Source organism: Lacerta agilis, chromosome 9, assembly GCF_009819535.1.
Source record: "Lacerta agilis isolate rLacAgi1 chromosome 9, rLacAgi1.pri, whole genome shotgun sequence".
In the NCBI taxonomy this organism is placed as follows: Eukaryota; Metazoa; Chordata; class Lepidosauria; order Squamata; family Lacertidae; genus Lacerta; species Lacerta agilis.
In genome coordinates this window covers 30,345,528-30,363,404 of record NC_046320.1, presented here as the reverse complement: position 1 = coordinate 30,363,404, position 17,877 = coordinate 30,345,528, and the positions used below count along the sequence as shown (strand labels likewise).

General features: G+C 41.0%; 1 protein-coding gene across 2 annotated transcripts in view; it reads right to left on the bottom strand.

The window, feature by feature from the left end:
- Positions 1-2,588: 2,588 nt before the first annotated feature.
- SH3RF1 (SH3 domain containing ring finger 1) overlaps positions 2,589-17,877 on the bottom strand; it is a 42,247-nt gene continuing 26,958 nt past the window's right edge. For both annotated transcript variants that reach the window (XM_033160967.1, XM_033160968.1), the window contains exons 4-12: positions 17,420-17,515; positions 15,896-16,198; positions 14,974-15,084; positions 10,735-10,886; positions 10,007-10,177; positions 9,588-9,847; positions 8,842-9,188; positions 7,282-7,616; positions 2,589-2,925 (exon numbers count right to left, since the gene is read on the bottom strand). In XM_033160967.1, the coding sequence (XP_033016858.1) occupies positions 2,757-2,925; positions 7,282-7,616; positions 8,842-9,188; positions 9,588-9,847; positions 10,007-10,177; positions 10,735-10,886; positions 14,974-15,084; positions 15,896-16,198; positions 17,420-17,515 (1,944 nt within the window). In that variant the 3' untranslated portion in view covers positions 2,589-2,756. The remainder of the gene's footprint in view (positions 2,926-7,281; positions 7,617-8,841; positions 9,189-9,587; positions 9,848-10,006; positions 10,178-10,734; positions 10,887-14,973; positions 15,085-15,895; positions 16,199-17,419; positions 17,516-17,877) is intronic.

Below are 17,877 nucleotides of genomic sequence, written 5' to 3'. Positions count from 1 at the left end.
TTGTATATCACATGAATATTCAAGTAACTAATTTTTCTAAATTCCACAAGAATTGAGTTGTACAGTGTCTTGTATGGGTGTTAATTTAGGAATGATTTCAGTTCTAACAATAAAATTTATATGAAGACCATCATGAAACTACTTGATATTGCTAGAAAATCCTTCAGCTAATAATTTCCTCCCCATGTGTAAAGTAAAAAAAATCAGTTGTGTTTTGTATCAGCAAATCATTAGCCTACCATCAGCTAGAGTATATTTTTCTCCTTTATATTGCATATATCTCCCTTAATTATATTGTGCTGCAAGTTCAGTCCTGGAAAGGAATAAGAACTTTCCAAGTCCACCAATTCTGAAAGTAGGGGAAAAGGTGCCAGCTGCCTGCTTTTATTTATAAGTAACTTCTTAGCAGCTATATCATGGGCAGACAGCGTATTTCCAGCAAGATAATCTGCACTAACTAAAATTTTGCCTATTGCTAAAGAAGCAGGAGCCCTACCAGAATAAAGGGTGGTAACAGTTAGTTAAATCTCATGTAGGAATAGGTTCAGCTGAGCATGGCATAATGAGATTGCTGCAGTCAGGCAATGGTATAAAAGACAACCTTGTATGTATAGAATGGATCACCAGTGCCAAATAGCTTTTAAAAGCCCTGGAAATAGTAGAGGTTTTTTTTTTGTACAGGATCCATTTAGGGTTATCAACTTCCCAGGCATCTGGTCTGTCAGTTGCTAACTTGTTTCTCTTTAATTCCACATTTCGTGCTACTGTTGAGAGATATCAGAGGCCAAGACTAATGTACCTGAGGGTGACAAATCTCTCCAGTGTCGCCCTTTTGGCTTTCCCTGCTGGGAAGCTGTTTCAGAAGCCAAGAAACATTTTAAGGGAACTAGAAGACTGTGCAAGTGACAAAAAGGTCATCTCTAATCTGTCATCCACTCCTTTAGCTTCCCCGGTCACTTTAGTTAGAATGGAGAGGAAGAGGGAAGATTAACAGTTGGACATGGAAAGACTAGTTGTTGGACTGAGTATATTTAGACCCTTCTCACTCCCTTGAAAAGGTGGCTGTTAAAAAAAAAAAGCTCCAAGAACTTTATATTTTATCTGAAAGTGAATATATAACAAGAGTCACAAATAAAGCTAGAACACAATCTTCTATTTATCTCCCATGCGACTTCGAAGTATTTTTTTTTTGTCCCCATGCTTCAGTGTGGTGGCTAGAAAAAAGTGAGATGGGAATGTGCACCCCCATTTCCACCTCACCCCCATGGTTATAAAAAAGTTAATTTCTAATGTTTGATGAATAAGAGTGAAAAGGCAGCAAGGGGGGAAACTGAGAGGGAGTATGTTCTTGCTGAAATGTGCCACAGAACAAGCTCCCCAAATCTCTTATACTTCTAAATATTAATGGCTGGAATGATGTGAATATTTGGACTCTAGAGTACTCTTTACATAACTAGGACTCACTCACTCACTAGTCTTGGTCAGTGGCTTCCGTGATGCAAACAGCTGGTTGATTTAACATCTCCAAGTGGGCACTTCAAAAAAACCCACAACAGGAGACTGGAATGCAATCTATAAATCATGCAATGTTTTATATGCCTGTGATAATTTGGTAATACATGCAAGACAATGAGTAGTTAAGACATATGAAAGTAGCAATAGTTACAAAATTAGCAAAATTTTCACAGTGTTCTTACAGCCTTTACTTTAAAAACACAAGTGTATCACTTACCACCACTATTGCTCAAACATTGTAAAATTGTCTCTCAGCCATGCAAATCACTTTGAAAAGGTAAAAGAAGTAAATGACATTTCTTGGCATATTTAGACAGTGAATGCAACTTGAATTTAAATTTTGAATTCTACCAGCTTCTGCAGCTAATTACTATTTCTCATTTTTCAAATTGTTCTGCAGTTAACATCTTTAATCTCATTTATATTCTGTGAGTGCCAAAGAACTAGCCAGATCCACAAAGCAGAATCTTGACAGATGTCCCAAACTCTTGAATAAGCAGAAGCTAGAGGAAGTTGATTTCCCATTCCCTGGCATTTCCCCATTTTTTATTCTCACTCTGAGAACGTTAACTCTGTTGTACAGTTACAGCTTTGCCTTTCAGAAATATTACACTGTCTGGAGAATTTAGACTTGTCCATTGACAGATAGTTTCTCACCCAAAATAAGAAAAGCTCACGGTACCATTTTATCCCAGTTTGCAGGTTCAATTTGACACCACATCACCATCATTACAGCCAACATTACCCCATAAAACAAACTCACTTCACTGTCACGCACAGTGGGAGAAAGCAATCTGTCAGAAACTATGCCTTTGTATCTAAGGAGATAATCCAGCTTCTCCTTTTCTCATTTCATAAATTAATAAGTTGTTAATCATAATCACAAAGATTAAGCTATTAAACAGAATTCAAGTTTAGAAAATTAAGAATAAATTAGTTACAGCCTTGTAAACAATTGCTCTTTTGTGTTACATATTTGGAAGAAATCTTCCTGTGTAGTGTGAGATCAGACATTACAAGGCACACATTACACTTAAAAATTCAAAATAATAATAAAAAACACCCAGCAAGTCTCTCATCATATTTTTATGGCAAAATTGTGCTGTGGGATACTGGAAAACATAAATATAAATTTGTTTATATTACAGACATTTAAAAAGTCTTCAATGGCTGCACTATCTCTTGTAAAATATTTGTGCTATTTTATAGTGCTGTGCGATTTGAAATATTTGAAACAAATCTCAGATACTCTCCACAAAGCTGCCAGGGAAAAGGCCAGTTTTTCCATTTCGCTGCAATGTGCCTTTGAACCAACCATCTTCACGTTTTTTGTGTACAAAAACAACATCTCCTTCTTTAAGTTCAAGCTCAGCTTCACTCTGAGGAGGATATGATACCACAACTCTATATCTGCAGAGTAAGAAGAAAAAAGTTCAGGTTTTTATTACAGAGACTGCCATTGTTTGCAAACAAAAAACAACTTAACACTTGCCAGATACAACTTGCAACAGGAAGCTGCCTTGAACTGTTCACATCCTCTCAAAAATATGTGCATTTTCTAAACAGAAAGTGCGTTAACATGGCAATGTCAAGTAAATACATACAAGCCAGTTCCACTGAATTCTCTGGGAAGAAGTTAAGTGTTAGGAGATTTTAAAGACAATTTTAAAAAGCTGACATGTGGCTATTACACAATTTTGTTTAGCTAAACAAATTAAACTATAGTAAAGTTTCAAATTCAGTACCTGTGAACTGAAAAGCATATTTTTAGCAGGAGAGTAGCATACATGATGAAATAATGCTAATGGAATTCACCATAATTGGTAAAAATGTGGTCATATAAATACAGTGGTACCTCGGGTTAAGAACTTAATTCGTTCTGGAGGTCCGTTCTTAACCTGAAACTGTTCTTAACCAGAAGCACCACTTTAGCTAATGGGACCTCCTGCTGCCGCTGCGCCGCCAGAGCACAATTTCTGTTCTTATCTGAAGCAAAGTTCTTAACCTGAAGTGTTATTCCTGGGTTAGTGGAGTATGTAACCTGAAGCGTATGTAACCTGAGGTACCACTGTACACTGATGATAGTTAGGGACAGAAATACATGCCACGGGACAGTCAGAAGAAGGTTGGGAGCAATAGTGCCCTGCACTATTGCTCTCAGAGAAATCTTTGAGTGGCAGCGGTGTTGGGGCAGGATTGAAGACTGTAGTACTGCCCAGAGAGCCACGTTTGCTTGCTTAATGGTTCAGCAAAGCCCTATGGCTGCAACACACCCTGAGGGATGGGATGGTGCCATCATTATACATCTTTGGCCACCAGATGAAAATTTCCCTCTTGGCTGATTAATAGCCTATATACCATAAGTCAGCAATCTGCGGCCCATGGGCTGGATGCGGCCCACGAAGACCGTTTTACCGGTCCACGAGCCGCCCGCAAACTGAGCCACCCGCTCGGCAAGTCTTCCGCATGCTGCGCTAAACCAGCACAATGCGGCAACTTGCCAAATGGTGCCAGAAATGGCATCTGCACACACACAGATACCAGAAACCGCATCTGCGCATGTCCAGACGCCGAAAATTGCTTCTGCGTAGGCGTAATTTTTGGCATCTGGGCATGCGCAGGAGTGATTTCCGGCATCACGCTGTGCCAGTCCAACACACGGACAATCTCCGTGGAAGTGATCCAGCCCATGGCCGGTAAATCTTGCCGATCCCTGGTCTATAACCTTTTAAATGTGCTACTGGGAGGAAGGGAGGGGATTATCAATTTGCGAGGGTATTTTGTTCTTGTTTTTATTGTGTATTTAGTGTTTTTATCTTGTACATTTATTCTGTGAACCACCCTGAGATTTAATATAAAATAATAATAATAATAATAATAATAATAATACCACCACCACCTGCTTACAGCCTTTACCAAAGGTGTCATGGGCTTTGAAGACACTCAAACTCAGGACACAAGGGAGAAACGTGCTAGGAGGAAGGCACGCTTGGCAAATCCACACCGTGACCAACTCCCACCCGGAAACCAATGTCCCTACTGTGGAAGGACGTGTGGATCCAGAATTGGCCTCCACAGTCACTTACAGACTCATTGTTAAAACCATGTTTATGGAAGACAATCTTATTCAGCTACGAGTGATTGCCAAAGAAGACGACTGTTCAGCTATGTAGAAACCACCTCTCCTTCCACAGAATAATGAAACACTGATCTCTATATGTAGTGCATTTTTGAGAGAGGAAGAGGGGAAATGGAACATATCTCAGCAGTTCCTGTAAAAATAGTTTAGTTATGCTGGTCCATGGGGACACGAAGAGTCGGACACGACTGAACGACTGAACAACAACAATGCTTCTTTTTTGGCCAGAACATGGGATGTTAGAGAGGAACCAAAACAACCATGCTTTCCACCCAGACCATCCTTGTAACAATGGAGAAGTCTCTAGTCAACAAATTGCTGGTTACTGTCATGATCATTTCCTCTCCCTGAGTCCTCACAGCCCTCAGGCAATGTTGCTGTTGCAAATGGGGGTGGGAATGCTCTTTGCTTCTAAGCTAGACTAATTCCCTGCTCTTATGTACAGCACTGACTTCCCTGCTTTCTTCTGACATACTGGAGCTTGATAAAGAGGAGACTGGGTTTCAATATTATTATTAAGCATCTTTTCCAGCATCTCTTTTTCAAGAACTAGACGTCAAAGGAAAATTAATATTGCAAGGTTCTGAGTGCAATTCAACTACAGAACAAGCTCTACTGATCTACACAAGCACCATTCCCTAACTCAGAAAAAGAAAACAGACTCCGCCAACTGAGAAACTACAATATACCAATACTGAAATAAGAGAAAAATGCTACTATATGAGGAAACAGAAGCAAGGTTGAGAACTCAGGTGCCTGGCCTCCTTACGACAATTAAAAATATTGATGAGGGAATAGCTGTGCTAGAAATCAAATTTCAACAGATTTAATAGTATTTGAATTTTTCAACAGAGAATGTTAATATACACAGAATTATGAACCAGAAATATTAAGGTTGACTGAACACCTAGTTTTAATAAATGAAAGATACCTGCTCAATCAGACTGAAAGGGCTTTAGGAGTGGGTGAGAGGGTAGACCTGGTAATAGTTGCTGAAGAATAGCATAGTATTTAATAAAATAAAGTTCAGGACTGTTTCCATAAGTACATAACAAGAGTGCTGATAGATCAGGACACAGGCTATCCAGTTTAGCATCCTGTTTCCACAGTGGCAACTAGATGCTTATAGGAAGTCCATGATAGCTCTTTCCTGCATGTGTTCCCTCAGCAACTGCTATTCAGAAACAGAGTGTCCAGCCAACTAGGCTTTTTGGCTGGATCAACTTTCCACATCATTCCTACAACACAACTGTGCAGGAATCTATCGCGGAAAATCTATATTGGATATAAGCCAGAGATGTGGGGCCAGGGGCGTCGCTGGGGAGGGGCGGTGGGGGCGGTACGCCCCCAGTGACAGGGTGAGCAGCGGCGGGTGGGGGTGTCAAGCGGCGGCCCCTCCCGCCACTCCCACGCGCCGCCGCTCCCTCCGTCACCCCGGGAGCAGCAGCACACGGATGGGGTGCTTCTGCCGCTTTTTTCGGCGGGGGGGGGGACCAGCGAGGGGGGTTGTCACGCTTGTCACCCCCTCCTCGCTGGTCACCACCCCCCGCCGGAAAAACCGCGGGGGGGCGGGGAAAGCCTGGAAAGGAAGCAGAGCAGGCGCGTTTAAGCGCCGCTCTGCTTCTTTTTCCGCCGCTTTTTTCGGCGGGGGGGGCGACCAGCGAGGTGGGGGTCACCCTTGTCACCCCCTCCTCGCTGGTCACCACCCCCCCGCCGAAAAAACCGCGGGCGGGGGCGGGGAAAGCCTGGAAAGGAAGCAGAGCAGGCGCGTTTAAGCGCCGCTCTGCTTCTTTTTCCGCTTTCCGCCGCTTTTTTCGGCGGGGGGGGGGGGGCCGACCAGCGAGGTGGGGGTCACCCTTGTCACCCCCTCCTCGCTGGTCACCACCCCCCCGCCGAAAAAAACCGCGGGCGGGGGCGGGGAAAGCCTGGAAAGGAAGCAGAGCAGGCGCGTTTAAGCGCCGCTCTGCTTCTTTTTCCGCTTTCCGCCGCTTTTTTTCGGCGGGGGGGGGCGACCAGCGAGGTGGGGGTCACCCTTGTCACCCCCTCCTCGCTGGTCACCACACCCCCACCGAAAAAGCCGCGGGGGGGCGGGGAAAGCCTGGAAAGGAAGCAGAGCAGGCGCGTTTAAGCGCCGCTCTGCTTCTTTTTCCGCTTTCCGCCGCTTTTTTCGGCGGGGGGGGGGCGACCAGCGAGGTGGGGGTCACCCTTGTCACCCCCTCCTCGCTGGTCACCACCCCCCCGCCGAAAAAAAGCCTCGGAAAGGGGGAAATCCCCCCTTTCTGTATACACGTGCATCGTGCCCCTCCCCCAGGGGGTGCCTCTGCGCTGCCGCCGCCCCCAGCAGCGCAGAGGCTAGTGACGCCACTGTGTGGGGCTCTCTTACTGCCACAGCTAGCAATGGGAGTCATATGCATGCATGCAACTGTAGGTTGTAGCCACTGTCAAACTACTATTACGATTTCATTTCAGAAGCAACAGTACATTTCAAACCCAGGTTGGGTCAACAATGACTTTTTGGTCATCATAGGAACAATATCAGAATTCTATTTCTAGCATTTTTACTGATTAGCATTTCTAGGTCCAGTTTGTAGCCGTTATTACACTTTATTGACGAGAAAATGACTTACCGTTCACACACAACAGGCCTACATTCATTCAGGATTGGAGCTAATGAAGAGCAGGGCTGCCGTGGAGGTGGAGCTATAGGAATACTTGAATCCAAAGAACTTGCTTTCCGATGAGTAACATCTTGCATTGATGTAGATGTTTCATTGTCCGCAGAGCAGGACTCAGCTCTTCCATGACTAGAAGTCGATGGAACTTCTGGTCCTACAGCACCTTGTAGGGCCAGCTCCGCAGCTGCCTGCTCAACTTCCAGAGTTGGTGATGATGGTGGTGATGCTCGAGGTTTGCGCTTGGTAGACGCTCCTGAAAGTAACTTTAGCAAACCCTTTTTTTCTTTCTGGAAATAAATAAAAACATTTGTTTTGATGCATGAATATTCACTGTGGAGGAAAGCTACAAATTTGCAGGCAACATATAAATCCTAACCAAGCCTGCAAGTTCAGGGCTAAGCCCTGTTTGCCAAGCAAAAATCAGGAGTGCACTTTAATGTTTCATTGGATCCTTTGCTACTGCATCTTTACCTGTTCCATACCTGATGTCACATATGACATTAGGTGTGGAGTAGGTGGGCACGGTCTGACGAAAGCAGCCTTGCAGGCTATATTAGGACCTCTGCCACACCTTATTGGGCTCAAGAGCAGGAGGTTCCCCACTGCTGTCCAAATCAGCGATCCAACTGTACAATAAAACTGGTGGTACCTAGGATGTTCAAGTATACCTGAAATGTTATTTGCAAAATCCAATGAGAGAAGCAACATTAAAGTGTTCAATATTTTTGTTGCTTGCACGTTGAAAATATACATCTCTGCTTTAAATATCAGAAAGGCCCAGGATACTGGAAGTGAAGTGTGGCACATTACAGAAGCAATGGAACTGTTATATACACAAATTTCATCCATTTATTCAATCAAATTCTACTTCAGATATTTTAGTAACATCAGGAATTCCATTCCATTACAGTTGTTTTCCCTCCTAAAGGAACAAAAATCTGACCATACTTTACTTCTTATATAAAGAAGCCAAGCCTGGCACTAGCCTAATTTGCTGTCACATCAAATCATAAAAATATATGGTTTAATGTGAATGAACAGCATTCTGGTGTTTGTTGCTCAAAGGTTCCTGGGCAGTCCTCCCCTGCACTTGCTGTGCTGAAGACAAAGCAAGCTGGAGTTTGGGTTGTCATGCCATCTAAACCCATGCTCATAGTTTGTTTCTTTCGAACAAAACACAAGCGGAAGCCAAGAACAAACCTTTGTTAATACTCATGGTTTGCTTAAAGATTCAGATGACACAAGGCAGACTCCAGCTTGTTTCAGCTATGGTGCAACAGAAGGAACACTCTAGGAACTTTTGAAATTGTCTACCAGTCTGCTGCTCACTCACATTATTTTAAATTATGGTTTAATGTGATACACAAACCAAACCACTATCTGGCACTAATGGTGATAAGAATAAACTAAATGGCAAGCTTTGGAGTTACACCTAATAAAAAGTCCCCTCTATCTATTGGGTTATCTATTAAAGAAAAACATCCTGAGCGGCAACCAAAATGTCATGCTCACCTTGCCATCTCTATCTGATTTACTGACAGTAGTAATTCCTCCAGCTACTAATGTATTCTCTGGGGAAGCTGGAGCTCCAGGGTGAACAGTCACAGTTCTCCCATTTGCATCTCCATCCAGAGATGCAGAAGTGCCAGGAGATGCTGTTGTACAAGCTAATGGGAGATTTGTCCGGTTGATATTCACAGCAGTGATGTAAGCAGCAGCATTAGAAAGCTGAGGTTGGAGCTGTTGGGAGGCAACAGAATGGTGTGGAATAATTACAGCAGCAGGAATAAGGCATGCTGAACTTTGAGCCTGAATGGGCGTCACGGTGGCTGTGGGTCTTTCTTGGCTGTGTATTGCAACTGCAATGAGAGGGGGAAACGTATTATCATGAGACTGAAAACAATACAGCATCCACTTGTGCTATTTAAAAACTTCCCTCACACTATTAATTCCAGTTTCAAGCATTAAAAATGGCATGTGTGGGTATTTCAGTATAGCAACCTAGATCTCCAAACCATCTTTTATGGTATTAAAAATATCTGACCAGTACTTGATGCTATATTGAGTACTATTGTACAGAGATAAAATTTATATGTAACTATAAATACTTGTTATTCTCAGCAAATAATATTCATAGGCAGATTCTCTCAGACACTGGAGTTGGTCCATAGCCATCATGTACTACATTCCACCCATGACAAGATACATGGGGTCTCAGAGAAGTTCATCCTAAGCCAAGGAATAAAGCAATGTTTTACCTGTTCTAACTGCATTGCGAGCCTGGTTGACTGTCATTTGGCCAGTCATGTGCATAAGAACCTTGGTCTGTGGACTGGTTTGTATATGTGCAGCAGAGACCACAGCTGTTGGTACTGCACTGGCGTTCATTGTCACACCATTTCCCTGAAGTTTTTGCAATGTTCCTCCAGCAGTGGAAGTATTGACCATAGTCACCACCCTCCCTGTCTGACCAGCAGTAGATACAGGGACTTTTGCTTGGGAGGCACTTGTCACTGCCCTGTTAAAAGTAATGCAAATAGTTTATGCACACCTTATTAAACCAAATAAGGACTATTCTCCCAATCCCAACAAGCCACCACCACCACAGAAAATCTGGATATCCAAATGGAGTTGCTTCCCCTTTCTTTGTAAAAGATACTTCAACTGAAAGCCTCACCTTGTAACTGGTGCCACGTAATTGCCAGGGAACACACCAATTTTGCTTGTATGCATGGATGTTCCTTTGAACCAGCCATCCTGACAACGTTCAAACACCAAGAACATCTCTCCTTTCCTCAGTTCCAGTTCATCATCTTTTCTAGGAGTATATGGATAAATAGCGATATACCTAAAAACAAAACTGTTTATAATGGTCTGCAGGGAAAACTAGACAAAAAACCTGTTTCTAAGCAAGTCATGGCTTCCCTTTAAGAGTGACTGATGCTTGAAAATTGAGCCATGAGGGTTCATTAAGAATGGAAAGTAGCTCCTTAGGTAGTCACAGAAATTTCAATCACAGGAATAGCTGCACATACAAAGAGTTATCCAAGAATTCTGTCCCTAACTCCTTATCAAATGTCTAAATGTTGGTGACAGTTAAAGAAGAGTAACATGTCAATAGTTGAAAGAACCATTCTTGATTTTATCTGTCTTCCATCATTTGCATATATCCCTTGAGGGTCAATATTGGCTGGTCCAAGTTGTTCATGACCAGTCCTGACTGGTCATGGTAGCCAGTCTAGATCTTGGTGTAATGAGAACCTTGATATCCCCTTCACATGCACCAGGCATTTTTCACCCCAGATGACAAGTCAAACATTCCTTGTCTATCCAGAATTTTTTTTTCCTTTGGCAATTCTGCTCTTTGATACCATTTCAAGTTCAACAAGCTTTTATTTCACTTACACACTTGGTCTTGTCTGTGGGCGCAAATGTGCTATTTGCTCAGTTGATCCTGCTACAGATTTTTGAGCTGCTCCTGAAGGCAGACCAGCAGAGGTTGGAGCAATTATTGTAGCAGATAAGAGAGGTGGAGGTGGTAGAGGGGGATTCAGTGTCTAGAAATAAAGTATTTAGAAATTTAATGTCATTTTGGCGCCAATATTCAGCAGAAAAAGGTATTGATACACACACATACACACTCCCAAATTGACCTGGATCCAGAAATACACCAATTTTTCCATTTTCTGATACAATGTAACAGGACAATCCCTTGTATTTCTATTTTGTTTTTTAAGAAACAAAATTTTAAGCAACAAAGAAACAAGCTCAAAGCATTGCATCGAAATACACATTTCTTTTTTAATGACAATTTTATTGAATTTTTAAAACCATATTTAACTCTAAAACTAAAACTCATTTATAAGAAAATACAAAACATAAGATTTATGTCATACATATCATATCATTTATCCACACATTTCAATGCAAATTTATGGCATAAATCCCAAAGTTTTTCAAACATAGTTCCAATATTCAGTGGTCTGAAAAGGACTGCAATCCATGGCTGCTTTGAAACCAGAAGCTGTAACGCAGTAAGCAACAAATTTCAACAACAAGCCACCCAAACATTACTTTTTTCTCTCTATGTTTTTAGCTGTTCTTATTTTTATGTGAACTACTACCTTGAGTCCCTCTCAGGGAGAAAAGGTATGGTATAGATAGATAGATGGATAGATAGATAGAGTAGTTAAATAAAGTAATAGAATAAAATAGGGGACAAAGTTCCCTTTTACAGCTGGGGTACAAAAGGTACCTCTTACTGTTTTATTTTAAGTGCCATCATTCAAAATTTAGGATTGAAAATTATGAGATAAGCAATGGAAAAACAGAGCTCTTTTAACTGGCAGTTTCTAATGGGGCTCTATTCTACAGATCCCTTAGTTACTCTTTTCATTTGTAAAACTTCAGACTATTCTCTATGTTGTTGTTGATACTTCACATTATGTCAGAACCAGAGATACCCAGCCACTACATATTATGAGTGTTCAAACCAGGACAGGGGGAAAACACACAACCAGAAAATTCAATTACTGTTTAAAAATTATGGGCATGCGCACAGCATCCTGAAAACACTGCTACAGCCTACCAATCAGTAACTATACAGCAACAACTTCCACACACTATATTGACACAAAAAGCAGCCAACCCACACAGGCTGACCTGCAGACAGTTTCATCACATTGCCATGCCCGCAACATGACAGCTGGGCAGCAGCAACAGAGATCCATTGGGCATGTCTGTTAAAGCAGGAAAAAATACATTTATGAGGTTGCTTGTTCCAATCCCCCTCCAAATGGAGTAAAGAGGCAACCACAACAAACAAGGGAGATCCACATATGCAAAGCAGAAATAAAAGTTCTCGGGAGGCAGGTGGTTCTAATTCTACCTGATTTATGTACTTCCTCTTTCCTTTTAAAGGGTTGTTTATTGAAAAGAGGCTGATCAGAGTAGTAGTGGCAACATGCAAATGAAGTCACACACAGTCACTGGGACCCTGGTTCAAATACACTCAGGTATTTGGGTGGCTGATATACATCATATCCTGTGCTGTACCATAGTCAGGGGTTAGCATTAGCATTTTGGCATCCTTGGGCAAACTGCAAGGCGCCTCATAACTATCATATGGGAATGTGCTTGTTTCTGGTCTCAGAGAATATGGTTAAACCTAGTGGTTACTGTCCTTCTAAAGCACTTAGGAACCAGGAAGTAAGAAATAGAGGAGTGGGATCAATGGTCTTATTTATAGAGTTGAAAGCTATACTACTCAATATAGAAAATAATCATTATATAGTTCCCTGACACCTGCCTGAATGCATATTACATATTTTTAATCAGGTGCCATGACTGGTTTGTTCATGCATATAGATAAATACCCAGGGAAGTACTTTGCCCTTGATTAAGAGCTGTAAACACTTTCTAGCTCTTATCAGATTAGCAAGCATTAAATCAAGCTAACGAAGTTCAATAACTTGACTAAACAGGATTATTTATTCTGTCAATGCAAATTGAAACAGCTCAGAAACAATTAACCACTCACTACAGCCAAACATACATTTTGTCAGAAAATAGAAGCTCACATACATCACTCAGCAGCAAATACATGGCAGTGTATGTGTAATAAAAGGTTTTATTACTTCTTACAGGTTTCTACTCCACTTAACAGCCCAAGGACCTTCTGTACGACTTTCCTACATGTTCTTCACAAGAATGATTTTCTTCATAAGACAATTCAAGTCATTTTCAAAAAGTGAATACAAAATGTGACTAATATCAATCCTACAAGAAGCAACCTAACATTTCAGAAAATACGCATTGCAACACATTCTAGGAAACATGCTACTTTAAAATTGTGAAATTAGTCCCATGAACCTGTAAAACCTCAAATTGTTTTTGAGTAGCAGCAACTAAAGCTGTGTGGCAAACTATGCTTCAAAAACTCAAGCCACCTCCTAACAATTCTATAATTAACTATATATCCAACCGTTTGTATAAAATTTTCTTTAAAAAATAAAAAATACCAGTTTCACTTATGCACTCATGCCTACCATGTGCAGATTCCCTGCTATCACAGAGAACTGAACATTCATATTGTCTGGATTTCATTACAGTGCCAATAACAACAACAGAGTTAATCTATTATGGTATATCAATGAACTTTCATTATTTTACAACAAAACTTTACAGGCAATGCACCAAAATGCTGACCAGATTCCATTCAACTCAACCTGATTCTGTATTGATGGTTTAACAAATAACTTTTCCTAGACAAAGGGTGGGAGGTGAAGACAGACAGACAGACAGAGGGAGAATGTACTTCTCACAACTGTAAGAAATTACTGGCTGAAATCCAACCACAATATAGATCTAGGAGTGGGAAAAGACTATGTACAGTTTCTCCATGTCTTCTCATTTCTAAGTAGAAATGAAGGTGGGAAATTAAGAAGAAAATAATGAGCAGGCTCACTGCCCCCTTCTTTTTTCCTTCTTGAATGAATGAAAAAATTGGGATGAAGCCAATATTCCATCCATTCAAAAGCACTCTTTCACAGGCAAATTGTGCCCCCCTTCTCCTGGCTGTCAAATTAAAATGGGCCCACGCTAGGAAGGCCAGGTGCTCTGCAGAAATAAAAAGGGATGTAGAACTGGAGAGATGAAAGACTCATCCGAATGACTGCAAGCAGCAACAGCAGCTCCTTCTTCTCCCTCTTCTCCTGACACACCATAGCACGCAGCTGTGGGGTTTTTTTGGGTTTTTTTTTGGCTTTCTCTGCCAGCCACCTATGCTATGCATTGACTTGTCCAAGGTATCAGTGCTAAAGAGAAGAGGCATGAAAGCAGTTGGGAAAATCCAACCGGAGGGAAGAACAGAGTTACTCTTGTCCTGAATGGGTAGTATCTCTGAAGGTGGGCTGCACCCTGTGCAAGGATGGGTTGGGCTCCCTGCATGAAGTAAGGGTGAACAAAGAGGTGCTGATGGGTGGCAGCACTCAGAGCACATCAGATGAAGGACAACAACTAGTTGAGTGCTCTGCCTTATTGGCATCCCAGCCCTTCTCTCCCAGCTTCAAACTCCAGCCAACCACCTAAAGGATTTGCTGTACTGTGCCATTGCTGCTGACAATAGCTTCAAAGACCCTTTGAGGTTAATCCACAGCCTTCAAGGGATCCATGGCCCACTTGTTCAGAATCACTGCTTTAGACCACATCCTGTTTCTATATAGTCAACTGTCCTCAATATTCTGTAAGGTCAGATGTTCCTACCAGACAGTTTTGTTTTAATTCATGAACTTGCATATTTCTGCATATCTAGGGTGTCTCTCAAGCATGCAGAAGTCATGATCTGATTTTTGGATGGCCTCATTTCCCTTCTTGGTTACTGTGATTTGCTATTAAAGGGAATAATTCAACATAGCACTTCATAGTAGATTCTGGGTTTGAAATAGTTTGGAAGCCACAGGAGTCTTTCAGTCCTACCATCAGAGCATCTATTATTTTCCAAAGGGGCAAAATTCATTATATAGAAATCAAATGTTCCCCCACAATACACCTCAAAGCAGCTTGCAAAAACTGTAGCTTCTAGATTTATGTAAAAACAAAGGGCAATTCAGATAAAACTACAACATAATGTCAAACAATACTTACACCAAGAGCAGCTTGGTAGGTTGCTTCAGGTGGAAAGGTAAATGAAGGCCCTGTTGTCACTGGGCTACTGGGTGGTGGGGTCACAATTAGCCCCGTAGTACTAATATGAACCTATCAAAACGTTTAAAAAAGTTAAACTCATTATGGTCCTATCAGCAGATAAAATAACTACTGTTATGAATGGAGCATATGAACCAGTGGGGTTTTCCTAAACAGTGTAAGTCTTGTTTTGAACCACAAACCTTCAAACAAAATAAAATAAAATGAACTACAAGTATTTGTAATAGTGATAGTGTAAGTGGTGGGCTAATGTATTCAGCCCAAGTGTTTTCATTACTTTCAGATTGTGAGGTGAACACCCCCCCCCCCGGGAAGACTAGACTTTTCCCGCTTCATATGATGGCTAACTTTAGCAGTGCAGCAACATTCCCTTTGTAATTCAGAATATCCCACAGTAATGACACCACTCCTCCACAACCCCTCTCCAGTCAAGGTAAAATCACACCCTCCCATAAGTTCATATTTACCCACCCCAAAATACATTAGTATTCCCCATGACCATCTTCAGCCAGCCTAGTAACAGATATTTTTACACTCCATTTTGTTCAAGAAATCAAAATGTCATATACTTTAGTAGTTCATGCAAAATATTTAAAAAATAATTTGTTCCATGCATGTTTTTAAACAAAAAGCTATTCATATTGAAATAAACCTTTCAGTTACTTAAAGAGCAATAACAGCTCTCTTCAGCTTATAATATTTTGGGAGTGCATGAAAATTGTCCCTTTATGTGTAATTAATGACTGCTTGCACAAACTCAAAAAGTCAGCCACAATTATCTTCCACTTATTTTGACAACCTTTTAAATTGTTCATCTAAAAAAAGCTATGATATGCTTTCTATTCTGCTGCCAGAAAATTACCTGAGAAGGTGCACTGCAGGAAAGGCCTGTAAGTTCACTGATGCGGGCTGCAGCAGTAGGGTTGCTAGAGCTGATGAGGACAGGAGGACTGATTTCCATTGAATGACGATTCTGAGAAGCCTGTGAAGCCTTGTTGGACATGGTAAGAGAGGTAAAGGAGTGGCGTTTTTTGGTGTTCTTCTTGGTATCCGTGTGCTTTTGAACTGGATTGGTGTGGGATGCACCAGATGTGCCTTCCCCAGAGTCTCCTGCTGAACCTGAGGGCTTGTCCAGTTCTATCAGTTGCTTTGCTGTTGTGTTAAACTGCAAAACAATGACACACAGAATTTAAAAAATGAATAATCAGTTGTGCTTGCACATGAAGGAAGCTGATGTTTCAAATGGAAAATAGCTTTTTTAAAGACATTTTTTTTCAAGAAAGGAAAACACGAAGCTGTTTGTTGGGGCACTTCAGCAACTGACAAAATGAAAGGGGGACAGAGAGGAAGAAAGAATATACATTTGGCTGTCATTTCAAAAACAAGTTTTTGAAAGTTTCCTATTTGGAAATTTTGGGTTAAGCTATCTGCTGATTCTCCATTTCTATGTGTATATTGTCTGAGTGATCTCTTAAAATGTATCATTTATTCATAATTGTCAGTACTTTGATCACAAGCCTGTTAAGAGATTGACAGCAGGGACGCAATGTTTCAGAAAGATGATCAAGGAGACTCAACTCACACTCCATCTCATGGTTATCTTGTGAATAAATAAATGAAATATTTTGGAAAGTTGTTCATTTGCTATGTATTTGGACACCTCTTAAGATATCATAACCAAGATGGTACCTGAGACTGAGGCATAGCTGTCAACCCTCCCTGCTGTTTCCCAATGCTATAATAAGGGAATTTCCCGCAAAAAAAGGGAAAGGTTGACAGCTATGGGCTGAGGAGCAGATTTTTATCCATCTGTAGATATGGTTGGATGCCATTTTAAATCAAGATGGCAGTGACAGACCTAATGTTCAAAACTACAGCAATTTTAACCTCCAATTTTAAAACTGAACTGATTTTTTTTGGTTTCTTGGAATTCCTCAATTCAGTTTCTGTTTCCTGAATTTTGTTTCTTAAAATTCCAACACTAGTATGCCGTAAATGTAAAAGTGATGTTTTACATAAGTGTTGAGAGAATAAACACAAACTCAAGCACTTTTTTAAAGGACACCTTTGCTCCCTATCCCACAATATGTCCACACTGCCAGTTCTGAATGAATTAATTTCAACATACACAATGAACAAATACCAATTTGTTTGCCCTGCAATTGCACCCATGGATTCTGTGACAAGTTCAGCTCACAATAAAAGGGTGTATATATTACATAACTGAATTTATTGGAACTCTAATTTGTCCCTACATTTCAAAGCACAGAAAATAGTGAGGCTGGCAACCAAGATTATCTAGGACGCCACAAGATTTTTCCAAGTATATATTACATTTTCTACCATTATTATATTGTATATTAAAATATTTTTATGGTTCTCTCACCTCAACATATGAAATAGGAAATATTCCTATTTTGTCAGCCAACATTCCTTCAGCCCAGTTTTCATCTACTCGGCGAATCACAGTCAGAATGTCATCCTACATTAAAAAGAAATACGCAATTAAGCAACTCATTTCTTTAAAGAACACATGCATTTCCTGATCAAGAATAGCACTGTTTCGCAAACTTGGGTCCCCAGCTGTTGTTGGAATACAACCACCATCATCCCTGACCACTGGTCCTACAAGCAAGAGAGGATGGAAGTTGTAGTCCAGCTACAGCTGGGGACCCAAGTTTGAGAATTAATTAAAATAGAAGCAATCAATAACACCATTATTCCCATGGCTCCTTCCCAGGGCAACCCATTGGAGTTCTATAAAAGTTAAAGCCAAGCTCTTCAATTTATATATAAATTAAAATGCATATAATAATTTAATATACTTAGCTTGTGGGGGGGGGA